The sequence below is a fragment of the Podarcis pityusensis genome (assembly GCF_964106645.2).
Source record: "Podarcis pityusensis genome assembly, chromosome: 10".
In the NCBI taxonomy this organism is placed as follows: Eukaryota; Metazoa; Chordata; class Lepidosauria; order Squamata; family Lacertidae; genus Podarcis; species Podarcis pityusensis.
The window spans coordinates 58,284,351-58,312,154 of record NC_138035.1 but is presented as its reverse complement, the minus strand read 5'-3'; the positions used below and the strand labels follow the sequence as shown (position 1 = coordinate 58,312,154).

General features: G+C 43.1%; 1 protein-coding gene across 13 annotated transcripts in view; it reads left to right on the top strand.

Moving 5' to 3' along the window:
• The window catches only part of CADPS2 (calcium dependent secretion activator 2), a 370,823-nt gene that overhangs the window by 298,231 nt on the left and 44,788 nt on the right, over positions 1-27,804 (top strand). For 4 of the 13 annotated variants that reach the window (XM_081023468.1, XM_081023466.1, XM_081023465.1 and 1 more), the window contains 8 exons: positions 5,222-5,363; positions 5,485-5,604; positions 13,893-14,048; positions 16,119-16,266; positions 17,266-17,280; positions 20,789-20,863; positions 23,609-23,692; positions 23,793-23,825. In XM_081023468.1, coding sequence (XP_080879594.1) covers positions 5,222-5,363; positions 5,485-5,604; positions 13,893-14,048; positions 16,119-16,266; positions 17,266-17,280; positions 20,789-20,863; positions 23,609-23,692; positions 23,793-23,825 — 773 coding nt within the window. The remainder of the gene's footprint in view (positions 1-5,221; positions 5,364-5,484; positions 5,605-13,892; positions 14,049-16,118; positions 16,267-17,265; positions 17,281-20,788; positions 20,864-23,608; positions 23,693-23,792; positions 23,826-27,804) is intronic. The other 9 variants (XM_081023461.1, XM_081023471.1, XM_081023470.1 and 6 more) reach the window with 3 other exon arrangements.

The window sequence follows — 27,804 nt, the reverse complement described above, 5'->3', positions numbered from 1 at the left end:
AGCCCATAGTGACTGTTAAAGTTACCTCTCATTATCAAAAAGCTCATTAGGAAATGAAGAGGTGGAAATCCCACTGGGTTATTCTCTCGGTGAGGCCAGTATCAGAGATGATTTTTCGGGTTTCTTTTGAAAGGCAGAACTGTTAGGTCCCCATATTGTAGATGAAGTTAATCTTCAGCCTTTGAAACGTGAAGGGTTGACACCTGCATGTTGTACTATCTCAAGAGCTTTCTGTCAACTCAAAATCTGTGAAACTGCAGATGGTTTCCAGATACACCCGATATGAGTACCCTGCCAACATTTTAAGTATTATTTTAACCTTTTGATTATTTAATGAAACAGATGTAGTGTTGTTATCACATGTATATAACCACAGTGCCATATTAGAAATTCCTTGGATGAGAAGCTAATTCATTTCCCGTGGAATTGCAAACATTTGATAGGTGGCCCTCTCTTTCAAATAATGCAGAAAAAAAACCTTGAATTGCTTCCGTCTTCTATACCATGTGATTCTTCTCTATATACTGACTTCGTCCCTAGTACCTAAAATGCCATCATTTCTAAGATAGCTTCAGAAGACTGTTTGTGCTTACTGCATGTGTGTATATTTACCTAATGGGTTAGAGGCCAATATATCAATGAAAGTTTGTCGGGCTGTAATTTTCTTTTGCTCAATTTGCAGGATTGGGATGGTTTTATAAGATATACACTGAAATTAGATGAAGTAATTTGGAAGGTATGCCCTTGACTTCAGTAAAAAGCCATATTTGACTAAAGGTCAAGTAGTTAAGGTCTACCACTACGTAGAAACTCAAGTTTGAATGAAGGTCAAGCATTAAAATGCTTATCTTCAGCGTTACCATGTTTAATGAGTGGAGGTGGAATTTGCATAATATGTTGCCATATATTCATCCTTCCCACTGGACCATATGGAGTGATGCTAAACCTCACACTCTGATGCACATCTGTCTACTTAGTGTTAAATCCATGTCGGCATATCATCATCTGTAAGAAATCTGCATACATTTAGATGGAAATCCCAGTGAATGTTAATGTTGCTATTCCTATGCAAATCTATATAAATAGGCCCATAAATCCATTTGATAATTCAATCCACTTCTGTTTGATATGCTTATGGTGGGCAGCTTCCTCATACCATACCAAAAAAAAAAAAAAAATGGTATCATTTTGCTATTTGTGACACTGGCTGGTGATTTGATCTTTAGGGACCACTTTAGCTGCTGTGATGGAATGAGGCAGGAAATATTTGGTTCAAATCTCTGGTGAGCCATGAATAGACGGGGCAACCTCTCTTTACTAACTTCTGGGTGGTTATAAGGATTGCTGAGTAATGAAGTACAGTGGTACCTTGGTTGTCGAATGGCTTGGCTCCCAAACAAATTGGCTCTTGAATGCCGCAAACCCGGAAAGTGTGTGTTCTGGTTTGTGAATGTTTTTTGGAAGCCGAACATCTGACGTGACTTACGCAGCTTCCAATTGAGTGCTGGAAGCACCTGCAGCCAATTGGAAGCCATGCCTTGGTTTTCAAATGGTTCCAAGAGTCGAGAAGTGAGGTTACAGGGAACCAGGCAGAGGGCCTTCTCGGTAGTGGCGCCCGCCCTGTGGAAGACCCTTCCATCAGATGTCAAGGAGATAAACAACTATCTGACTTTTAGAAGGCATCTGGAGTCAGCCCTGTTTAGGGAAGTTTTTTAAGTGTTATCGTGTTGTAATATTCTGTTGGGAGTCGCCCAGAGATTCTGGGGAAACCTAGCCTGATGGGCGGGGTACAAATTATTATTATTATTATTATTATTATTATTATTATTATTAAGCACACAGTGCCGAAGCTTCCTTTTCGGAACATAAAACTGTGAGATGAAAGTGTGGGTTATTGTTTTCTAACATGCTACAGGGAAGAATGTGTGTTGGCAAGTCTTCCTTCCGAGCGGCCGTACAGACAGGCTGCCTTCTCAGCTTGACCTTTTTGCAGGGCTTTAAAAAAAGGTAAAGGGACCCCTGACCAGTAGGTCCAGTCGTGACTGACTCTGGGGTTGCGGCACTCGCTTTATTGGCTGAGGGAGCCGGCGTACAGCTTCCGGGTCATGTGGCCAGCATGACTAAGCCACTTCTGGCGAACCAGAGCAGCGCATGAAAACGCCGTTAGGGTTCCCCAAAATTGGAACATAAATAAGCCCATGGAAATGTATCCTCAGGCTGATGCAGATTCGTACCAATATGCTCATAAGGAGCCATAGCATGGCACAGGGATCAGCAAACTTTTTCAGCAGGGGGCCAGTCCACTGTCCATCAGACCTTGGGGGGGGGGGCGGACTATATTTTGAAGGGAAAATAATGAATGAATTCCTATGCCCCACAAATAACCCAGAGATGCATTTTAAATAAAAGCACACATTCTACTCATGTAAAAACACCAGGCAGGCCCCACAAATAACCCAGAGATGCATTTTAAATAAAAGGGCACATTCTACTCATGTAAAAACACGCTGATTCCTGGACCATCCGCGGGATTTAGAAGGCGATTGGGCCGGATCTGGCCCCCGGGCTTTAGTTTGCCTACCCATGGCATAGCACAACGAGCTACAAAAAAACCCGCAAGAGCTAATGGAGGGGGAGCAAGGGTGCATGTACATTATGCAGTCTGAGCTGTGTTCCCTTCAGGTCTCGGATCAAGGTCCATAGAAGCTGCGGAGCTGAGAATAGTGAGGAGAGATCAAGGTGAGGTTGGGAATGAGAGGTTGCAGAGGGAAAGGTGTGGAGCACAGCAGCGTAGCGGGTAGAAACCATGAATAGTTGCTGGCATTTAAAAGACATGTTATAAGAACAACAGTCCGTGGTGTCTAGAGAGCAGGTGTACTGGGTCTAATGTGGGTGCTTTGGGAGATGGGTTTTTTTTTTCCTGATGGCTTTAATGAACCTAAGTGCAAAAATATGTTTATGGTGGCTGAAGCTTGGCTTTGCTGCTTTGCTTTTTTATTTTTAACCGTGTTTCTTTCCGAGATGTTATTCAATAACAAACGCTGTTAATGCGAAGGAAACACAGGGGGATATAAGTCCCTACCAGGAATGAGTCACTCAGGCTTCGCCTGCAGCCCAATATCCATATCAAGTTAGCAGGTGAGAGCAACCTACTCGGACCCTGAGATCATCTTCTGAGGCCCTCCTTCGAGAGGTCCGGAGGGTGACAACACGAGAACAGGTCTTCTCTGCAGTGGCTCCCCGTCTGTAGAATACTCTCCCCAGGGAAGTTCACCTGGCACCTTCATTATACACCTTTAAGCGCCAGGCAAAAATGTTCCTTTTTAACTAGGCCTTTGGTTGACCTGATCAACATCCCATACCCTTTTAAAATGTGGCTCTTTGGGGTGGTATTATTGGGTTATTGCTTTCATTTTTATTTTATATACTGTGATCGTTTTTTGTGAACTGCCCTGAGACCTCCGGGTATAGGTCAGTATATAAATTTGAATAATATTAATAACAACAACAACTTGCAGCTCCACATCAGAAAATGCACTTGGGGCGCAATCCTATGCACACTCACTAGAGGTTCCATTGAGTTTAGTGGGGCGTGCATTCAAATCAGTCTGTGCAGGATCACGGCCTCAACGAGGCAGTTGGCAAATTAGGAAGTGCTTCAGTTCATTTTTTAACATATGAATTGTAAATGGCGTTAGTTTGTGCCAGACCTCCTGGTCCAAAATGTGTTCACCTCCAAGCAGGCGAATCAAAAGCATGCGCAAACAGGGTCTTTCTGGATCGAATCCTGTGTAAATAGGGTTATATCCCTAAGTCACCCAGTTTGCTTAAGGACTTGCGCTTGTTCAACAGAACTTCTCTTCGCTTTCCTCGCCCTGAATGCCTCCCAAATTGGTTCAGGTGGGGGTGTCGCTCAACTCTTCGGAGCAGATTGGGGTGTGTCGGTACACGTGGGGAGAAGGGAAGGGAGGGAAGTTCACTGCATAAGTGGAAATACAGTCATACCTTGAGTTAAATATGCTTCAGGTTGAGCGTTTTCAGGTTGCGTTCCGCAGCGACCCAGAAGTAATGGAACGGGTTACTTCTGGGTTTCACCGCTCACGCATGTGCAGACATTCAAAATGATGTCACGTGCATGCACAGAAGCGGCAAATTGCGACCCGCGCAGGCGCGGGTCGTGTTCTGCTCAGGATGCGAACTGGGCTCTGGAACGGATCCCGTTTGCATTCAGAGGTACCACTGTACTTGTGTGGGTGGGACAAACCTTTATCTCCATTGCTAGTCCCCCAGAGATAGCCTAACTACTGTTATTTAGGCTCTGGTAACCTCGAGGTTAGATTACTGCAACACGTTATATGTAGGGCTGCCTCTGAAGATGGTTCGGAAACCTCATCTAGTGCAGAATTCAGCAGCCAGGTTGCTCACTAAGGCAAGACAGTTTCAGCATATTACACTGATGGTTCGACTGCGCTGGCTACCAGTTAGTTTCTGGGCCCGATTCAAAGTGCTGGTTTTGTCCTATAAAGCTTTAAATGACTGAGGGCTGCTATACCCTAAGGACCTCCTCTCTCCGTATGAACCTACCTGGACCCTCAGATCGTCTTCTGGGGTGCTCCTTCTTGCGCCTCCTTCAAAAGAGGTCCAGAGGGTGCCATCGTGAGAATGGGCCTTTTCTGCAGTGACTCCCTGTTTGTGGAATGCTCTCCCCAGGGAAGTCCGCCTGGCGCCTTCATTATACACCTTTAGGAGCCAGGCGAAGATGTTCCTCTTTAACCAGGCCTTTGGCTGATTGACATCCAATGCCCTTTTAAAATGTGTTGGGGACATGGAAATTACTGGGTTGTTTTTGTTTTGTATTTTCGTATTGTGTTTTTATGTTGTCAACTTCCCTGAGACCTGCAGTATACTAATAATTGTAGATGATGATGATAACAACAACAATATCTAGTTAATGTTAAAAGCACTAATAAACCAGTATTTATGACTTGCTGCACACATTTTTATTGAAGAATATCAATAACTATGGCAGTAAACACCACAAAACGTGACATTAGATTGCTGTTATGGTACCCTCACAGCACAAGTATTTATAATTAAGGTGTTTAAGTAACCTCTGGCGGAATGCCGTCAGCACGTAGTGTCATCTTTAAATCCTGTCGTAACCAAAGCTAGGGAAATAATTGCAACCTTTTTTTTTTTGTCTGTTTGTTTGTTTTTCAAGCACTTTTGTGCAATGGAAAGTTTCACAAGCACTTGCAGGAGATTTTTGTTCCCTTGGTCATCCGCTACATTGATCTCATGGAGTCCTCCATTGCCCAGTCCCTTCACAGAGGTCTTGAACAAGAATCATGGCAGCCTGTCAAGTAAGTGTTTCCGGAAGGCCCTATGCCAAATTTGGTCCCCATTTGGTTTGCACCTACTCCTCCAGCTTTCCTTTTTACAATCTATTTTTATTGTGCTCCTACGTTGTCTATTTCTCTGCAGGACCATCACCAACAGTCTTCCCAATGTAGCTCTTCCAAAAGTTCCAAGTTTGCCTCTTAATCTTCCACAGATACCTAGTTTTTCAACACCAACCTGGATGACTTCTTTATATGATTCCACGTGTGTATTCTTGACTGATCTTTAAATGTTGAGTGTGTGTGTGTGTGTGTGTGTGTCTCAGCTCTGCACGGCCTTACTGATGTCATGTACAGCTGTCTTTGGACTGCATGGTGTTTTGTGATCATTTGGTTGGAAATTGCAGCTTTTTGGTTGAAAGCCAAGCATGGAATGTCATTGGGTTGTGCTTTTTGGTGTGTAAAATCTCAGTAGGATGTAGCTTAAAATTAACTAGGCAGAGGTTTGTTGTGGTACATTTAGCAGTCATCACCCTTAATTACATAATTGCTGCTATTTAGTTAATAAGCAGTGTGGAAACACTTTAAATTATTGTACTTCAGTATGGTGGGGTTGTTGCTTTTTTTTTTTTAATGTCAATAGCTCTTCGTGTTTTGGCATGTTATTACTAATCCACTGCATGTGCTAAAAGATTTTTGAAAATAGCAGCAACAGCAATTGGTTTGCGTTATTTTTCTCTGGCTTGTCTGGATTCCCTCGTAATAGGACACTGCCAAAATTAATCGAGTTCAAATCTCACTTAATTAGCTACTGGCTGTCGGAGATTACGTCCCTGTTGTTGTTTTTTAAAACAGATTCAGAGGAGCTTTTGTAGTTTAAATGAAGAACTTCTCAATTAAGCATTACAGTGCTACCTCGGGTTAAGTACTTAATTTGTTCCAGAGGTCCGTTCCTAACCTGAAACTGTTCTTAACCTGAGGTACCATTTTAGCTAATGGGGCTTCCCGCTGCTGCCGCACTGCCGGAAAACGATTTCTGTTCTCATCCTGAAGCAACCCGAGGTACTATTTCTGGGTTAGCAGAGTCTGTAACCTGAAGCGTATGTAACCTGACGTACCACTGTATAGCAGAGAGAGGATATTTGGGGGGGGGGGTGGAAGGCTCTCCATGACAGATATTCAGCAAACAAATGGTTATTTTTAGGAATGCTTTCATACCTAGTACTAAATCAAAGTTTATAGCACATTTACAAGCAATGGCCCATTTCTGGTTCCATTACTCTTTGCTGCCTTGCCTCTACAGTGGTACCTCTGGTTACATATGCTTCAGGTTGCAGACTCCGCTAACCCAGAAATAGTACCTAGGGTTAAGATGTTCCAACTCTACTTCCCAGTTGCTAAAGGGTAAGGGCAAGTTCCTTTGAAGGGCAAGTTGCTCAAGATGGTGGTGGTGCAGGTACTCTTGGAGGAAACTGAATATCAAGACCCATTTCATTCTGGGTTTAGATGTGGTTTTGGAATAGAACCGGCCTTAGTCATCCTGACTGAGGACCTTCTCCAGAAAAGGGACAGGGGAAGTGTCTGTCGGAACCAGGGGATGAAAAGCTAATCCCCAGAACTGCAGATATTAGGCATGCATGCAATTTTACATTTTCCAAATAATCTTCTTTTCCGTTGCTTAAAAATAAATTAAAATGAGTACCACCCACCCAACCTCATTTACCGTATTTTCCCGTCTATAAGACACCCCCATGTATAAGACACACACACACAACATTTGGGGGGACTCAGTTTTAAGAAAATGAGGAGAGATGGCCCAAAGTTGTTGAGCCTCTCTCCTCATGCAGCTGCGGGCAGGAAACACTCCCTAGATCGTTTCCCGCGTGCGGTGACACCGGAGGAGTTTGCGCTCCCGCCTATTGGATGGCTGGTGGGAGCGCAACCTCCCCCAGTATCGCCGCACGCGGGAAACGACTCAGGGAGTGCCTGCCGCACGCAGCGGCATGTGGGAAGTTGCGCTCCCACCAACGAACTGGCTGGCAGTGCGCAGCTTCTCCCCACGCAGCGGCGGGCAGGAAACACCCCCCAGATTGCTCACTGCTCGCTACAGCATCAGGGGAAGCCGTGCCCCTGCCAACTAACTGGCTGGCACCGCGCCACTTCTCTCCCCCCCCCATGCCACTATCCGTGTGTTGGACAACCCCAGCTTCTTTTTTCTTTCTTTGATTATTTATACCCCGCCCATCTATCTGGGTTTCCCCAGCCACTCTGGGCGGCTTCCAACTGAATATTAAAAACAATACAGCATCAGACATTAAAAATCTCCCTAAACAGGGCCACCTTCAGTTGTCTTTTAAAAGTAAAATAGTTTTTTATTGTCTTGACATCTGGTGGGAGGGCGCTCCACAGGGCAGGCGCCACTACCAAGAAGGCCCTCTGCCTGGTTCCCTGTAACCTCATTTCTCACAGTGAGGGAACTGCCAGAAGGCCCTTGGCGCTGGACCTCAGCGTCCAGGCAGAACGATGGGGGTGGAGATGCTCCTTCAGGTATACTGGACCAAGGATGTTTAGTGCTTTAAAGGTCAGCACCAACACTTTGAATTGTGCTCAGAAACGGACATGATTTCTGAGTCAAAAAACCCTGTCTAATACACGGGAAAATACGGTATCTAAATAGCCTGGGCATCATCTGGAATTGGGATCTTTTGGGCAAGGTGTTTTCAGCGCCTCCCCCCAAGCTGCTATTGGCAGTGCTATTCTCTTGCCTCTGCCTCTGGGCCCAGGATGTACCACCTCCCAGAGAGTGGAGGCAAGACATGCAAAGGCCTCAGAGGCTTCTCTATGTGCTTCTCACTGCTAGGGCGCTTGCTTGCTTGCTTGTTCAGAGAGCTCAGGTGAATTGTCAGCAACAGCAAAGAGAAGGAGCAGCAGAGCCAAGAGGCTCCGGGAATTAGCAACAGGCCTCTACTGGGATGTGGGCTCCAGCAAAGTGCTTGACAATGCCAACGCGTGACACTGGCGCTGGGATTATGCAGAGAGTGTTGTCACTCATTGACAGGGAGCTAAGTCAAAGAATGGGCAACTGTGCCTTATCGAGACAAAGACAAACTCTGGCTTGTCTGTGAAGCTCAAAAATATGAACGACAGAAACTGCCTCATACAGAGGAGTCAGAACATTGGTCTGTCGTCTCTGGCTAGTAAAAGCTTTTTCTTAGACCTGTTCCCACTCATCCCTAATCCAGAGTTGCCAAGGATCTTTGGCATGCAACAAGTGTGTTTTACCACTGGGCTCTAATGATAAAATAGATTCTTAAAAAAAATATTGGAGAATTGAAAAGTTACTGCTTGCTCAGAATAACAGCTGATCTCTGTTGGTCTTCGGGTTTACTGCTTATATGATTTAAACCTTGCAGAGTCTTCCTATTCTAAATATTAAATTGTGAACCTTTTATAGAGGTATAGATTACTCAGAGCAATTAACTGTACATTTTAGGTTACAATCATTCATACACATGCACGCACATGGGGTGCCAATTTGAATGAAGTATTGGGGGACAGGTAAGCCCCACCCCACATAATACATGACATGGTGCACACACACTATATTAATGGTAATGTCTACCAACTTTTTTAGGGGGCCTCAGATATTTTATTGGGGGGCAAAGGGACCTCAGCCCCTAGGAGTTGCCTCCTATGTATACACACATATATATAAATTTAATTTTTTTAAAAAATCATCCAGTAGCACCTTAGAGACCTACTAAGTTTGTTTCATGTACATGCACACTTCTTCAGATACTACATGAAAGCTCATACCCAGAACAAACTTGGTTGATCTCTAAGGTGCTACTGGACGATTTTTTGATTTTTTAAATTTATTTTGACCGTGTCAGACCAACACAGCTACCTACCTGAATCTAGAAACACACACACACACAAACACACACGCATATATACACACATATACACCTAGGACATTGAACTCAGAGGGGATTCCCTGTTCAAGGAAGTTTTTAATGTGTGACATTTTGATGTATTTATAATCTCTGTTGGAGGCCACCCAGAGTGGCTGGGGAAACCCAGCCAGATGGGCGGGGTACAAATAATAAGATATTATTATTATTATTATTATTATTATTATTATTACTTCTGAGTAGACATGCATACAGTTGCACTATTCATCTAGCTGTACTCAGCTATGGTGAACTAAATATAGTTTGCCAAATATACTTATACCTATTAAAAGTAGTATCTCTGATTCCTCCAGAATCAAATTTTACATGTTTTATTTAATGTGCTTTATTTGTAATAGAAGTATGGGTTGTTTGCATACGGTATAGCTTGTCTGCTGGCCTTTCCATTCACACAAAATGGATACCCCCCCCCCCCTTTGTATGGGTAGAAACAGGGAGTGTGTGTTCTTATCTATCATTGCACAGCCCCAAGAACATAATTACTTTGTTTTCGCTTGTTTTTGCTGGTCCGTCTCTTTAATGGCACATTTGGGGCATTGTGGATTAAGGTGGAGGAGGTATTAAGAGAGCAAAACGCTTTGCGTAGCATTCAGTCTTTTGCTTGATTGGTCCCTCGAGAGGCCAACACAGAGGACCGCTTGGCTAGACATGAAAAGCACACTGAATTATGCTTGGCTGTGAGGCTTGTTTTTGAATTTTCAGGAACGTGAGCCTGTCCTGTAAGGGCTAGCTAACATTTCTACGGGATGCATGTCAGAGGAAAACTCAACAGGTCACCACTTGGGAGTGTGAGCTAAAATTGCGGTGTCCGCAATCTGGTAGGAGCAGCACCCTTGTTCATAAGCATAAGAAAGACGAATATTCCTACAGCCAGGTAGAGAAGCGTAATTCTCTCCTTGGTTATACACAGTTGTGATTTATCTTATTTCTTTATTAATGCGATCTGCCCTCCACCCATTATTTCAAAGAAATGCCATGACAATGAAACAAACAGGACAGCAATAAAAGCTGTATCACTAAAACAACTGTAAAGTTTCTGCGTCATTTATGCAGTAGCCAGAGATATTAGGAGTTAGCCGGGAGAAGCTTGGGTGAAGAGGTACGTTTTCAGTTGCCGGCAGAAACACGCAACTGTTGATGCCCACCTGATCTCCAAGTGGAGGTCATCTCATAAAATAGGTGCCACCACAGAGCAAGCCTTCTCTGCACCACTGTTGAGTGCAGTAGTTGAGATCCTTCACAGATCGCAGTGACATTAATGTTGCAGTATTTTGAAATGCAAACAGTTTCATTCTGTGCCGGGGGAGTAAGAATAGCGTATCCACCCTTGCTTTATATAAAGCAGTTGTCAAAGATTAAAATCTTTTTGAAAAGTGAGAATTTATCATACGTTTGAATTACAAGAACTTTGTGCCAAAGGGAGAGACAAGTCCTAGTGCAGATACTGCATCGTGATCAGCGCAGATAAATTACGCACCGTTTCCCTAGACTATTGTAGCATTGTCAGTGTCAAAGCCTCTTATCCCTGGGAGAATTTTATTCGCGCAACCAAACATATCCAGTGACAAAATTGCTGCATTGCTAGGAGCACATTGTTTCTTTGTGTTGCTGCAGCTTTCCTTCCTGTGGCCATCATCTCCCCCTCCCCAAAAAAAATCCTTCTGTGAATATTGTTGCGCAAATTCCCAAATGAAAGAACAAATAAAGTTACTGTGACTTTGTGTCATAAAAACCATAAGAGGCATTGATTACAGGGTGTTTTTGACATTTCATGAACCAGCGGCTATTGTAGCTTTTGCTGTAATTGGTGAAAGCAAGTTTAAATGGCTAACAGGAAATGGGTATGCACAGGATTATTTTAACAGCATTTGAGAGAACATAATTTCTTCATTTTTTTTTATTAGGAAGCTGATACATAATTTTTTAAAAATACTGGACATCACACAATAAAAATTGGTTGGCTTAATTCTGCTTTTACAGATGGAGCTACATTTGATCATCACAGAGCACAGACAAACATTAAGCTGACTTTTTTGGCGTATTCAACCTTTATCCTTCCGTAAATTCAGTTGCTTTATCTTAGGGTATGTGTGTAATGTACAGGCCAAATTCAGATAATGGGTGTAACAGACATACCATGCAAGACTTTTATCACAAGTGTCAGATTTTTCCTTGCAGACATTTTGCAATCTGGTATGACCCTCAAGGGAGTGGGAGGTGCTGTGGTCTAAACCACAGAGCCTAGGGCTTGTCGATCAGAAGGTCAGCGGTTCAAATCCCCGCGACAGGGTGAGCTCCTGTTGTTCGGTCCCAGCTCCTGCCAACCTAGCAGTTCGAAAGCACGCCAAAAAGTGCAGGTAGATAAATAGGTACCGCTCCAGCGGGAAGGTAAACGGCGTTTCCGTGCGCTGCTCTGGTTTTCATGTTCCGTTGCACCAGAAGCATCTTAGTCACGCTGGCCACATGACCTGGAAAAACTGTCTGTGGACAAACGCCGGCTCCCTTGGCCTGTAAAGCGAGATGAGCACCGCAACCCCAGAGTCGTCTGTGACTGGACTTAACGGTCAGGGGTCCCTTTACCTTTACCTTACATGACCCTCAAAGCTTGCATAGCCTCTTCCTTGCCCAGAAACAGACACCCCAGGCAGAACGTAATGTACAACCTGCACAATTTTGGGTTCATCCAGTGGTCTCCTTGAACCTGAATCCATCCCAGATACAGGGGTAGCTCTTTGGGCCTTTTCATGTTAGTTCTCTAAAGCCCAGATGCAAAGGTGAATAGTGAACTGATACTGACACCAGCTTGACTGCAGGTTGCAAAGGGCAGGGAGGTGGCCATGGTCAATGTGCTAGCAGAAACTGCCCTTCCTGCCACCATTGCTGCCACTCCCTTCTCAAGACGTAGAGAAGGCAGAAACCTTGCCATCACTCTCATCTGGCTTCTTGACTATATCAGTCAGACTTGGTTCCATGATGAGTTTCGCCCTGGAGAAACTGCTGGAGAATTTCTCCTCCTCTTCCTAGAAAAAGGTTCAGTTAAATGGTTTCCCCTCCCAATTTCTCTGCTCGCAGAAAGGGCACAGAATTAGGAGAGGCGGTGTAAATATGTACAGTTTTTTTGGTAAAGGGTGTTTAAGGAGGTAACAGAAATCACTGGGTTAGAGCTGACCAAAAGTCCAGAGGTAGCATTATTATCAAATTACAATGGGGTGGAAGGTCCACAGGCTTGCTCACAAATTTACTGACAGCTGCAGAAATTATTATAGCCAGGAAGTGGAAGGGGCAAGCAGAATATAAAATGGAATCATGGTATAAAGAGGTTTGGGATATAGCTGTTAATGATAGATTTACATGTGCCATTAAGGTAAGACGGGGAATAGGCATGTTAAATGATTTTGAGGAGATATGGAGGGTGTTTGTAGAATTTGTACTGTTAAAATGGAAGGGGTCAAACCATCGCAAGATGTGTTGAAATTTGGGGGGGTTGGATAGTTACAATGAAATTATCTCGCTGTTGAGGTGCACATTTTTATCCTTATTTATTTACTATTATTACTTTGTCAAAATAATAATAAATAATAATAATAATAATAATAATAATAATAATAATAATAAAAGAATTTGGAGAGGCAATCTGTGCATGGGTCTAAGTTGTGTAGCAACAAAGCAGCCAAACCACTGAAAGTACATTAAGTAATAATAATGGGGTAGGAGAGCTGGGGGGAAGGAATCACATCTTTCAACCAATGCACCCCTTTGGTTTTTAGATAGTACATGGGTAGACGAGTCTAAAAAGCCCAGGACACAAATTTTCAGGGCCCTTTAGCGGCTATGCTGATTCATTTACCAGAAGTTATGTATTCAGCATTAACTCTAGAAGTATGAACATAAGCCTTTTGGTGTATACAGTGGTATCTCGGGTTACAGATGCTTACAGGTTACAGACGCTTCAAGTTACAGACTCCGCTAACCCAGAAATAGTACCTCGGGTTAAGAACTTTGCTTCAGGATGAGAACAGAAATTGTGCAGCGGCGGCAGGAGGCCCCATTAGCTAAAGTGGTACCTCAGGTTAAGAACAGTTTCAGGTTAAGAACGGACCTCCAGAACGAATTAAGTTCTTAACCCGAGGTATCACTGTACTGGCTTAGGGGCTTGGCAAATCTTTTTAAATTATTGAATTAACGTAACCTGTGAATTATTGGGTTCTATCTCCAAAGATGAACAGAACTGAACTTTGATACTTTGAAACCCAAGAGGTGCACTGGTTGCCAGATGCGAAATATATTGGCATTGTTTTCAGCTCTGCTACCCCATTACAAGATGGCGCCCTCCTGCCAAGCTGTTGCTTGGCAAGACACCGTTTCTAGCCATTGCTACCAAGGCACTATTTGTGCCACATCAGATAAAACTGTTGGAATACTGGACGGTCCAATAGGCATAACAAAATGATAATGTTGCCAGAGCTGCTTTTATGTTCTTGTAAAAAAAACACCCAGTTCCAGTGCTTAAAAGAGGGGAGGGCTCTGTTTTCTCTAGCGCTGTAATTCAAACAATGCCTTGAATGATTTGTTGTTGTAGCAACGGGTCAGCAACGTCGGAAGATCTTTTCTGGAAACTTGACGCACTGCAGATGTTCGTCTTTGACCTTCATTGGCCAGAGCCGGAATTTGCCCACCACTTAGAACAGAGGCTGAAACTCATGGCCAGCGATATGATAGAAGCATGCGTCAAAAGGTACGTGGGCAATTTCAGAAATTGCCGCACAAATGCTACCATTTCTGGGACTCCTGTGGATGTTTGAGTTGGGCAGCCTTGTGTGAAAGTGGAAGGATTAATCCAGCGGCGTGGCATTGGTTGTTGGTTGCCTGGGTGTCAGGCTTCGGGGATCCCTCTTCCGGTGGCAGTAAATAAGCCGATAAAACGAAAGGAGTGTTCTTACCCGTTAGTTTCTAATCACAGCGAGAGACAAAGGAATGTGTATCCCAATAGAAATGGCGTTGCTCCCCGTAAAGGTTCACCCCTCCATCCCCATTAATCTACATCACTCCTACATTGGGTAATCTGAGCTTGTTGCCGCCATGCTTTCTGTTCTATCACTTTCAAAGCCTGTCTAGTCTTAGGGGAAGGGGAGCCAGGAATGCTGTCTAAGGACACTGAATCTGCCAGCTGGTATTTCCTCTTCTAGCTGTTCCTCCCCCAGTATTTCCCAGCTTTTCCTCTCTGGACTATGCCCCTCTGCAAACCACTGTTCTAAATCTATACTCTCCTCCTGCCCTTGGGAAGGTTCAGAACAGTGGGGGGTGGCTCCCACCATTACTCCTTAGTCCAGCCCCTGACACTGGGGTGGGTGCAGACATGCATGCCAGGAGAGGGGCATGCTCTACGCAGGGCCGCGTCAGCCGAGCTCTCGCCGCTGACACCACCAGACTGACCCCCACAGGGGCAAAGTGAGGCCACCTGCCCGCCTGTGTAGGGGAGAGCCTGGCTGGCTGACATGGCCCCTGGCAGGCAGAGAGGAGCACAAAGCCAGCCCACACTGGGGGAACCTGCATGGGAGTGCCTGGTTTTTGCTCGCTCAAAAATTGTGTGCCCAGGGCCACAGCCCCCACCCCCACACTATGCCCCTGGATTCACCCAACAGATGGGGGTGGCTTTAAATCACTTCATAAAGCATGGTGGGCAATTGACATGATGGTTCACTCTTCGGATCTGGCCTCTTTCGCAATGCTGTCACAGACCCCTCTTTTCATGTGGGTATAGTAATAATAATAATAATAATTTATTATTTATACCCCACCCATCTGGGTGAGTTTCCCCAGCCGCTCTGGGCGGCTTCCAATCAGGTGTTAAAAAAATACAGCATTAAATATTAAAAACTTCACAAAACAGGGCTGCCTTCAGATGTCTTTTATAGATAAGATAGCTACTTATTTCCTTCACATCTGAACGGAGGGCGTTCCAGAGGGCTGGCGCCACTACCGAGAAGGCCCTCTGTCTGGTTCCCTGTAGCCTCACTTCTCGCAATGAGGGAACCACCAGAAGGCCCTCGGCGCTGGATCTCAGTGTCCGGGCTGAACGGTGGGGGTGGAGACGCTCCTTCAGGTATACAGGACCAAGGTATGCTTAGGACCACCTGACTGACCATGGAGTGATTTTAACATCCCTTTCTGGCAAGGCTAGCTGTGTGATATGTGTGCTGACCCTTAGTTCTTTATAGCACAAGCAGTTCTAAGATCCATCTGCTCTTGACTTCACTACTCAAGTTAACTTCTGAATTCCACCCGTGTTGCGAGTGCTTTTGTAAGTGAAAGTGCAAAAGTGAAGAAAACAATTATTACACACTCTCCCCCGCCTCCCTATAAAAAGTTGTCACACTTACTGGAACTCTTAACAGCATATCTTTTTATTTAAAAAAAAATTGTCAGAAGTACCTGAATATGTTACATGACAGTCTATATTCTGTTTTTGCCAGTTTGAAAATTGTGTGGAAAGCTTATCTGTCAGGATGCATTTGCTGCAATATGTGTTTTATCTGTGTTATGTTTTTTCATGCTGTTATTCAGTTAAAGCAGTATCTAACCTTGAGGGGGCTATCGGAGCACCTTGCTGGAAAGTTTTAATAAGATATGTGAAAATGATAATTCAACCGTTTTACGTGCAGGTGCCTAAACATTTCTACTTTGGATTTTCCATATTTGAAATGAATTTTATGTTAGTACGTTTAACCTGGGTTTGTTTTTGCACTTCATTTATTTAGAATTTTGACAGTCCTTTCTGTTGCGATCCCCGCATTTTAATTAATAGAACAAGAATTGCCTTTGAACTCAAACTGCAAAAGACAAATAAATCTACGGACTTGCGCATTCCCTCTCCTGTGTGCACGATGTTCAACGTGCTGGTTGATGCCAAGAAACAGACTGCTAAATTATGTGTCCTGGATGGCGGGCAGGAGGTAAGTGAGCATCTTGAAATGTCTGTTTCACAAGATCAGGAAGAACACAGAAGGCTTTTGCCAGATTTCAGCTCCAGAGTGGCTATTGCGGGTTTTGAGGAGGAAGAGCAGGGAGGCGAAACATAGTCAATAAAGAATGATGTAAGAAGCCACTGGAGCAATTGCTCCAAGTATGTCCTTGCTCGTCCCTTGTCCTACCAGTCTCCTACTGTTGCTCTTCTGTGCCTTGCATTGTCAGATAAAGGCTTTCTGGCCAAGACAACCTGAGATGGAGGACAGTTGTAGTCAGAATGTTAAACTACATTAACTCTGCAGTGCGTGATTTTAGAATGTGTCTGCGTTTTGGTGATGGTTTTCTTAATATTTGCTGTCAAAGTAGGGAGGGGTGGAAGAAGAGGTCCACAAATACAGTCATTAGTGGTGACCATACAAATAAAATGATGATGATGATGACCAGAAATTTAACTTTAACCACACACAAAAAAGGAAACATTTCCAGGACCTTCTGTCATAGGGGTGACTCTACTGACAACATATGGAGGCAGAGAGTGCCTCTTTCAAAATGGCACCAGACTGCAACAGCTTCGGTGTTGTGGATTGGAGGGGAGGGGTTTCCGTGAACACAGAAAGACCCACCTGCCTTTCTCCCTGCCACCTCCCATCCCAGGCAGTCGGTACAAAAGCAAAGACTCTCCTTGGCTCCTTGGCAAAGCCAAACTTTATGGTTCTTAGACCCATTGGCTGGGCCAACAAGGCTAGCCCACATAGACCCCTAAATTGAAAGGTCATCACACATTACTGCAGTGTTTTGCTTCACAGTACAAATGTCAACCATATTTATGTGCATTCGTTGTTTTATAGCATTACAATTTTCATATTCTCTGTTGATCCATATCATTTCATTAAGTCTATTTATTTCTCATACTATTTTGTAATGATTATTTTCCCCATTTTTCCCCACTCTCTGGTTTTTGGGGGGCTTTCTGTCACATGGCCCAGTTTGCTAATCAGTGGGTAAGTTGATTTTGTTTTAGAATTTCTTTCTGTCTTCAAAAGTGTTTACGTGTCCATTGCTTGTTGTGAACAGTGTGGCGTGAGTAGTAACACCACTGGTCCAAAATGTTAGATCCCCAAGCAAGAGAGTCTGTATGTGTTCCATGCTTGCCGGATATATCTTCAAGATTCAAGAAAGGAGATTCTGACTAAACATCAGGAAGAACTTTTGACAGTAAGAGCTGTTAGAGAGTGGAAGGGTCTCCCTTGGCAGGTTGTGGACTGTCCTTCCTTGGAGGTTTTTAAGCAGAGGTTGGATGGCCACCTGTCATGGATGCTTCAGCTGAGATTCCTGCATTGCAGGAGGTTGGACCAAGTGGCCCTTCCAACTCTACAATATTATGATTCTTTGATTCTACATAAAAATAGGAATGGCAGGTCCTCCAGTAGTTGTGCGTGAGAGGGAATTTGGCAGCTTATGGCACAAGAATGGAGAAAGCCCATTTCCACACAAAGGGCGGCAGCCCTGTCCCCTTATGTATCCAGTCACCCAAATACAATGGAACCAGATATGACCAGCAAGCCAGATTCCTTATTCTGCCACCTGCTGCAGGCCAACTTTGGCAAGTAACAGGGCCGCTTACTTGTCAGAGATCAAAAGGGACTTGCTGTCAGCATCAGTTTACTGGTTGGAGGTTAGCAAGCCCCTTTGATTTAAATTCCACCTGTGAACAGACAGAGCAGGGCTTGCAAACAGTGCTTACCTCCTTCAGCTGAACTTGGGAGGTCTCGATGGGGGACTCCTTAGTGCAGCTGATCCCAGTGGGGCTTGCTGAAGATCAAGAGAAGGTCTTTCCTGCCCTCCCACCCCTAATCACAGAGTGAGAGTAGCGTGTGGATGTGCTTGTGGGTGCCGTAGGTATGGGGAGTGAGTCAGTATGTGTGTGCATGCACAGGGGTGTGTTGGCCACACCCACCTCTGGCATGCGCCCCATTGAGGCATGGCCAACTTTCAGTGTGGGCCCGGGTTGAGGAAGGTTAGCCATTCTTGCCCTAGATCAAAACCATAACGGTTGTAAAAAGAGCCAAAGGAAGCTTCAACTCATTTTCACATGTTGAGATTTTGGAAATGTTTACATATGAAGAAGTCAAAGTATCATTTCCCCCTTAGAACTTGAGGCTTGGCACCAAAGACGTATGTGTGCACTGATGCACGTGCAAACCAAAAGCCACTGCAAAAGGAAAAGTGAATAGAGTTGCCATGCATATCAGCATTCCATCCATCCATTCATTTATTTAACAGGCTTTATGTACCACTTGCTCATCAAAAACTCTTAAACAGTCTACATAAAATATAAAAAACACATTTTAAAATGCCCGTGGAAAAATGAGCATTTAAAATCCCAAGGTTTAATATCTCAATTTCTACAGGCCTATTCAATGCCTTACTGAAATGGTGTGGCACAAAAGCATGCCCGTTCTTTGGAAGTGTTTCCATAATTATTATATTTTTGCAGAAAGCAAAAGCCATACTTATTTAAAACATCCCAATGTTTGTAATCACAGTTTTAAAATATAGCAAAAGAAAACAGAGGAAATACCCCCAAGCTCGTCTCAACCATGCCTTACGCTTAAGGTGGTTGAAGGAAAGCCCATCAGTCCCTTCTCCTTTGCTTCTTTCAAGCAAAAGCCCACCACTACTGTTCCTTTTTTTTGGCGACTTGTTACTGACTCCTAAGGTCTTTCTTCCCACGCTTGATCTCATTCAGCAACACATAACTGAGCTTCCTACCATCGTACATATGAGCATTGGGCATCTTTTGTCAATTCCCTCTCATACCTAAACTGGGTTCATCAAAGCTCTCTTTTAATTCCTTTATAATCAAAGGGGACCCAAACACCCGAGAGGCCTTCGAAAAACACACCAGGTAGTGGCATTCCTTAACTCACCTGCAAATGGGCTAAACATTGGGGGGGGGCCTTTAACACGCAAAATAATCCCTGGAGAAGATACATGATCGTGAGCACTAGGTATCGGCGCTAAATTATGATCCCCCCAAATAGCCTCATTCAATCATTTTTCATCTTAAGACGGTTTCCTGAAGCCCGAGAAATTCTCATGCTCGCAAACTGAATCACAAGCTCTTTTCTTCCTTGCATGTGATTCTCCCTGGCTGCAGAAGACTAATTTACTGTGATTATAAGCTTGCTCACGGTTACCCCGATGGCTGTGCCTTTGATTTTCGTGGGACTTGAGAATGGGCAACTGTGGACTACATTACAGTCCCTTTTATAAAAGCGGCAATTGGCACTTCCCGACATTACATGTGTATCTGCATCCATTTACTTGTATACAAAATGTTTGCTTCATTAATCTGAGCACAGTGGGCAGTTGCTTGACAAAAGGGCAGCTCTCCTGGGATTTATTAAGTACATCTGTGTGGAAACTTTGGGAGGGGGGAGGGAAAGGAGGCAAATAGCCTTCAAAAAGCTAAATTTTAGAAAACTATTCAATGGGCTCCTGCCAAGTTAGCCTAATGTTTATATTGATTTTGGTGCTTTTACTCTGAGCATTATGCTCTTGCTGTTTCAGGTAGCCTTGAACTATCAAGATAGGGTTAGTCTTTACAAGTCATATTTTTTTGTGAAGTGGTTGGTGGGGCATTCTTCTCCCTGGAACAAATGTTCTGAAAGGAGAATTACTTCTTCCTTTTTTAATGGATGTACTTTGAGAATAGAAAAGGAGCCCTTTCTCCTGCTAACTGCAGGATGGAAGTCTGCTCTATTTATCGCCGAAACAGGGTACGAAAGTCTTTCAGGTTTAATTTAAAGTGCGCTTCTTTAAAGAGATGGCATTTTCATTAGTGGAAGAAAAGGCAGAAGCAAGAAGATGGAGAATAACAGCTGAGTTTGTTGTTATGCCTTTTGTGGCCTGGTAATTTATTACCATCTCTTCAGGTTTCCTGATGGAATTTTATTTTTGGCCCATGTTTGAACAGATTATGCAGGAGTTGTATAAACTGCAGTTCACTTCATGGATAAAAGGGCTCTTTTTTAATATTTAACAATTGGCCTCTCATTTTATTTCTAGAGGCCATAACTTATGAATGAGAATGGTTAGATATAAAGTGCTTTATTTTGGGGGGGGGGGAGTCATCTTGCTTCTACAGCTAAACCAAACCTTTGAGCTGAGGAAGAGGGAAGATCCACAACCACCTTAATTACAGAGAGACAAAAAGTATCTTTCACATTCCTTTGCCTGAATAAGAATAAGACCTCAGTGCATCTAAATAATAACCCTATTAGCTGCTTAACTCAACAGCGTACATGGGAAAATTTTCAAGACAGAGTGTAAGAAAGTACTGACAGGGTGGATCATTTTCAAGGTTTTGTTCATTGGGGGTTCAAAATGATAATTTTGAGCAAATCTGATCTGTCAGATTTAGACTCTTTGTTCTATGTATGACTTATGGCAAAAGTGTTGTGTTCATATAACACACTAATGCTGCTTTTGTCTCCTAAAACGCAGCAACAATACCATTCAAAAATAGATGACTTGATTGAAGAAACGGTGAAGGAAGTAATTTCACTTCTTGTTTCAAAGGTAAATGTATTCACACTTCGTAGCTGAACGGCAATGTGTCTTTCTTTCTACAATGCCTGCTTTCTACAATGAGGAGATGTTTGGTATTTTTCCCCGTTGCATTTTTAGAGGAAAATAGGCTTAGTGACTAACACCAGGTCAGTTCATCACGATGTTTACAGATTTAAATTAGATCCCTATTTGATCAAGGATTCCTATGCAGCATCTATTAATCGGGTATATTTCTTTTGTGCTTCATACTACAGTACCTTCATTAATTACTGGCATCGACCATGACCACATTTGTACTATATTAAGATTAGTTTTAATTAGGTGCATCGTTGTTTTCTTGCTTGTTTCATGATGCACGTGAAGCAAGTGTGTTCTCCAGATTTTTCAAAGGCTTTTAAAGCCCATTTTAATTTTGACATTGATCTTACATAGAAAGACCCTGAAAGGCTTTTTGTTTAACTCTTCTTTTTAGCCGCCCTTATTTTCAATGTTGCTCCTTCGCATTTCTCCTTCTATAAAGGGAAATCTTGAAATAATTACCTTGGTCTGAGAATGTTTCAAATAAAGTAACATAAAACTTTACAGAGAAGAAAATGCACTTTCATGAACAGGGTGGGTTGTGAGGTACAGTACCAGTGGGAATGGCAGGATTATCAGCCTCAGCTTGGCCCAAAGAGTAATAAACAGTGGTACAATTGCACCTGGTTTTTCCCAGTTCAACTCTAGTATCTCTCCATGGTCTAGTAACACTATGGATGTGGAGGGATTCCAACATTTGAAGCTACAAGCTCCAAACTGGAGATTCTTACATATAAAAAAATGCTATTCACAAGTAATTTCATGGACAAAGGCAGGGGGTCCCAAACTGTGGTCCACAAGCTTCGTTTAAATGGTCCATTGTTGTGCCCAATAAGTCACAGAGGCCTCTAGACACTCACATGGGCAGATAGCATCAAAATTAACCCTAGATTTTAGTCAAATTTGGATTTTGAGTATTATATTGACCACATCGTGATTCCAAATATTTGTCACATAGGCGCTCAGAATGGTTTGTGTGGAGTTATCTTACTTTTTCTTCACATCTGATCAGGCTAAAACACGGACTTGCCCAAGGGAATTAATTGGCTCCCTGCTTTGTGTTCACCAAATATCCCAAAATGTTTGGACATGCCTTCTCACCATGCCTTAAGTTTTTAGCGGCTACAACCCCACTTTACCTGTGGCAAAATGCAGGTTGATCCCGCAGTTATCGGAACCTGTATTTTCCAGGTCTAGCTCTAAAACTGACCACCTTCCAGCAGTGGGGTCATTGGAGGACCATATTAACTATCATTTGGCACCCTGATTCAGATGACTACAGCGAATTGAGCAGATAAGCTGCTTTGATGGGATTCAGCGGTGTATAAATTTTATGAAATAAAACTAATAAACTTAAATAGAAGCTATTCAGTGTTGCGGTAATAGGAAGGCAGAGAACGGGTGCCACCAGTTGAAGTGGGGCCCTTCCTTATATTCAAAACACAGCGGAGATCACTTCTTGGTGTAATGAGACATGTCTAGATGATGATGTAAGACTAATGGTCCTACAAATAGATATGCTGGAAATAGAACAGGTTAAAGATCTGACGAGTGCAGTTTACTAGCGTAACTCCTTCAAGCCATTAGGAGACTGAGTGAGCATCTCAGATCCTTACAAGGAATAAGGAATGTGACACTGTTGTGACACTGTTAGAGTGGCCATTAACAGCATGCCAGGGGGAATTTTGTCCTGTCCTCTCACTCACAAAGTGCTGCTCCGATGTTCTAGGAATGAGAGTCATCTGGACGGCAAGCAATTGCTCTTTAAAACATTTGATAGGTTTGTCATAAGGCCTATTCGCCTGGAAGTAAAAGTTGCAGTAATGTGACAGCTAATACAACTATAGCATAGATTGGTGTGCATAGCTTTATTTTATTTTTAAATTAATCTCTGGTCTCATATAATGTGATAGGGTTCTCATTCTGCCTCATGCTTCCTGTGATGTGACTTCCAAAGTATGAATGATTAGGAATTGGAGTTCTTAGTTTTTTAGGGTGCAGGTTCTCATTAATGGCCAATGGAAGTGGCTTTTCAACTCCCTGGCTGGTGTTTGAGTAACGCCAAGAAAGAAATGACACAATACGCTTATTTCTGGGAAGCTTTCTTGTGATTCATAACAGAGGGCCAAACTTGGCCTTACGCATAAGCAGCCTCCCAACCTCCTTGATTTTTAAATGAAAAGTACTGAGGGATGTCACCGTTTTGAACTGGCGGGGATGGGTTAGGATCTGCTTAACCTTTTCCTCCCCAGCTGTTTTTTCTGCTTAAAAGCATCTGGGTGAATTCTGACTGGGCACTCCTTTCAAGTGAAATGTTACAATTGCCGCAAAGCCCACAAGCAATAAGGAGCCAGAAGGACACAGAGATGAGAAGTAATATCATTTAATCTTTAAATCCCAACACTTTGTTATTTAAATTGAATGCTCCGGTTACAGTAGCTGTGGTGGGGAAGTAGTAGTCCATCAGTTTGGATCCTTCCACAACATAAATTTGTATATTCTAGATTGCTGGATAGACTGAGCACCCTTTTATGTAGCATAGATCTAGCTAAGGAAATGCCCATGTGCAGTGTTTGATTGCATAGTAGCAGCCATAGGAGAAAAATCCTTCCCCTCCTCAGCCTTAGGAGTTTTACAACGGCATTATCAATATTTACACGCTGCCTCTTAATGTAGTTCATTTCAGTGCTGGAAGGTGTGCTGTCTAAATTATCAAGGTATGATGAAGGCACTTTCTTCTCGTCAATCCTTTCATTCACTGTAAGTATTCCAGCTCTTGTAACAATTGCTTTCTAAAGTCCACTCTGAGCTAACAGCGGTTAGTTACAGGTTTTGTTTCTTGCTTTTTATCTCTCTGAAGGTGAAAGCAGCTGCAAAATACGTGGACGTTCCTGTAAGTAGCCTTTCCTCCCCGGTACTAGTTTTGTAAATTTTGTCGCTTTCCACAATGTGTACTTTTTCATGTGTTATCATTACGCTTTCCTTTAGCGGTTCATTATAGCTTTACAACAAAGTATTTAAACAGATATGTCTTGCCCCTAGAGGGGGTTTCATTTCCCTTAAGCAGCAGCTAACTCTCAAAGCAAAACTAAGGAAGGTTACTCTCAGTGTACTTTTTCAGCTGCGGAGGAGTGAGGATTGTAACCTAGGAACTGTTTCACGGGGGACGTCTTGTCATTTGGAAGTATTTCTCCAAGGCTTAGCTCATTTGGGTGGATGCTTTGAAAATTATATCCTTTGTCCGTGAATATCTTTCTTGCGCACCTCAGATGCTCCAGCCGCTGTTGCTCAGATTTGCCAGGTTATTCAAGCCTAAACCTGATTTCTTTCAAACACTGGAAAAAGCAATACAGAATGCTATCCTGTTCTAAACCACCTTTCCCTTTCAATTATCAGTCATTTTTCCCCTCTGAGAAAATTCTAAGCTTACCTGCTTTCTTTCAATGCTTTCAAAGCTGACCTAATGCAAAATCTGAGAGTACACTAGAGCCGCACGATACCTGCTTTTCAGCTTCACCAGCTAAACATCGTGATATGCTGATATATCACAATGTCTGAAATAAGGATGGAGCTATGTAAAGGCATTGGCTGGCTTCACGGTTTTCCCCACATTGTGATTTTTGCATAGCACACACACACACATCATGATTCACAATATATTGCCAGGTCAAAAATTATGAAACTAATATCACGATACGGCTTTCGAACCAGTTTTGGATGATATATCGATATATCGCCCAGCCCTAATTACTGTAAGTCCTGCCCTGCAGAAAGACGATCATGTTGCATGTATCCTTTATGTGCATAACATTTTCCTTTGAGTTCCACAAGTGAGGATAAACATCCCAGCATTTGCATACATAATTGGATTTCCAGTGAGGTTGTGGCAAGCCATTAAGTTATCTGACTAACCCAAATGTAGCCAAGCCGTGCTTGCAATTGTTACTTTTATCACTATTGCTGTTGGTTAAGATTCTGACAGATTGTTAAGATGTCAGTAATATCCCCAGCCCTTTCACCTGCAATGGCTTGGCTTTGTTTAGCTTCCTTGTTTTTCTTGCATTATAGGCTCTTGCTCCGCTTAATGAATTATAATGTAGATTTTTTAGGTTACAAATAATTCTTACACTTTGGATCTTTAAAAAAAAAGATGATGAAGAAGAAGAATGCCCTTTTTTTTGTTAAGAAGACATCGTGACAGTTCTGTGTTTCTCCCTCCTTCTGGTACACTGTTAACGCTCAGTTGAAAGGTTTGGCCTGCTCTTCTGTATTTGCATCTGTGGCTGGGAGGGGGGGGACCCCTGTGGGGAACAGAGGTTTTTACCAGGCACTGGACCCTCCTACCAGTGAATGGAGAGACATGACCTGCACCTGCAGGATTAGGTGAAGCCACAGGAAGATCATTGGCAGAAGCATATAATTAGCAAGGAATTTCTCTCTCTCTCTTTTTTTAAATCATCTTCATCCTACCAGGTTAACAAGTGATTAACCCTCAGGAAAAGAATCTGCTGTAGTTTACTCCCTTGTTTTAAACTCTTTCCCTTTTTTCTCTTGCCGTGGTATTTGGTTACATGTGTTACAGTGACACACTAACCCTGTTACCATGCTTCATTTCCTGGGATTCTGCCTTGATGCCTTTGTGTTTCCGGATTTCCAGCTTACCTTTGTGCATTGTTGACTGTGATAAAAAGATGTCTATATTCTACCAAAAAATAAGAGGCAGACCAATGTACCTTTTCTCCCTTGAAACTGGGCAATTGATCCACCGTGTGGTTTTTTTTAGCAATTTGTCAGACATTTGCTGAACCAAATTTACTTTCCGCTGTCCCTTCCTCACTGCCATCTAATCCTAAAGAACCACAGAGCAGAGTTTGATGCTTCCCGCATCTTCAAACCTTTCACGATACACCGAGTGTCAGTAACAAGTTGCTCTATAAAAGAATGACTTTAAGCTGGGTTCTCTGTCTCATTACCAGATGTGGCTGGCAGGGATAAGATGGTGTAGAGCTCCCAGCTTCAGGATCACTGCCAATTACCAACAGAGGTGAAGCACTGGGGAGGTCGACAGGGTTGGAGGTGCAGTGGAAGAGTCAATTCGCTTCTTAGGCCACTGCTTCCACACTGTGCAAACCTCCCCGTTGCCTTGCCTCTCTCAGTAACTGGCAGCAACCCCAGCATTGGAAATCTGTGCTGCCTAGCCCTGCCCTACCAACTAGTACTAGCAGTTATTCAACCTCTGGGTATGAGGCGGTATATACCGTATTTTTCACTCTATAGTGTTGATTTAAAGCAGAGTCTCGTGCCCAGCGGAAGGATGAGGAGTACGTGCTGCATACTCTATATTGCTTTATTTATAGTTCAAAGCTGGTATATTACAGAAAGACATCTTGCCTCTGCTGGAGCAGAAAAGCATCCTCTCTCCCTGACAGCTCGGAGAGAATCACAAAGTGAAAAGGCAAAGTACAGTGAAAAACAGGAAACCAGTGTACGTCACATCCAGTCTCCCTTTCCCGTGAGAAACTCCAACAGTACAGACTGTGGAATGTAAACACCTGTCTCGTGACAAGCCCTTTCGCTGCACAGTGAAGGAAAGCAGAAACCAACATCCTCCCCCTTTCTGTGAACATCACTGGGCAGCGTGTTCGTACAATATCAGTACAAACCCAACTTCTGCACATAGGTACAGTGTTGATCCCTTGATACAATCTTGGACAATACATCAGCAGGAATTTCATTACCTGGCATATAGGACACCGTTACGAGTCCCTTCTGAATACATTCCCTAGCATGCTGCAACTTTAATTGCAAGTGCTTCGTGCTTTGCTTACAACCTTCAGACTTCAGCAAAGCCAAACATGCTTTGTTGTCCTGGTAAACCTGGATTGGACATTTGACAGGAATTTTCATATCTTTGCACAATTGTATTAACCATTCACAATCCTTAAGTGAATACGATAGTGCATTCAGTTCGGCTTCACAAGTACTTAAACTAACTGTTGTTTGCTTCTTGCATGACCAATCAAACAGACCTTGATTGTACATGTAGCAAACTCCAGACGTACTTTTCCTGTCTGTAGTGTCACTTCCAAAACTTGCATCTGCAAATATCTCAAGACCACCAGACTTCTGATTGTTAAAACTCAGTCTGTAATGCATAGTGCCTTTCAAATACCGCGCTATGCGTTTCAGAGCTTTCCAATCCTTGACACTAGGATTGTTGACTTGTCTGCTTAGCAAATTACAGCTAACAGCAATGTCTGGTCTTGAACATCTGGCAATGAAGTTTAGCTTGCCTAGCACACTTCTGTACAGTGTAGTGTCAGAAAATGCTTCTTCAGTGTCATCTACCTGATAACCTGTTGTCATCGGTGTGTCTACAGGGTTAGCATCCATCAGATTTAGTTTGCTTAACACATCAGCAATTTTCCGTGACTGGTGTACTAGAATGTTACCATCTTGATCTCTCTCTATTTCCAGAGATAGGTAGTTGTTTACCTCACCAAGATCTTTCATGTCAAAGTGCTCTTTCAGTTGAGCTAGGGCGTTATTGTACATTGCGACATCTTTCCAAAAGAATAATAAATCATCAACATAAAACAAACAGTACAGTTTCTTTTGCCCCTCCTCTTTGACAAATACACATGGATCAGCTTTCCCTTGCTGAAAACCTAGAGAAAACAATACTTCAGTGAGTTTTGTGTGCCAACACCGTGCACTTTGTTTGAGACCATAAAGGGATTTCTTCAGAGCACAAACAAATCCCTGTTTTACCTGTACGCCATCAGGTGGAAGCATATAAAGTGATTCATCCAGAGATCCGTACAGAAAAGCTGTGTTAATATCATGGTGACTAATGTGTAGATTTTCCTCTG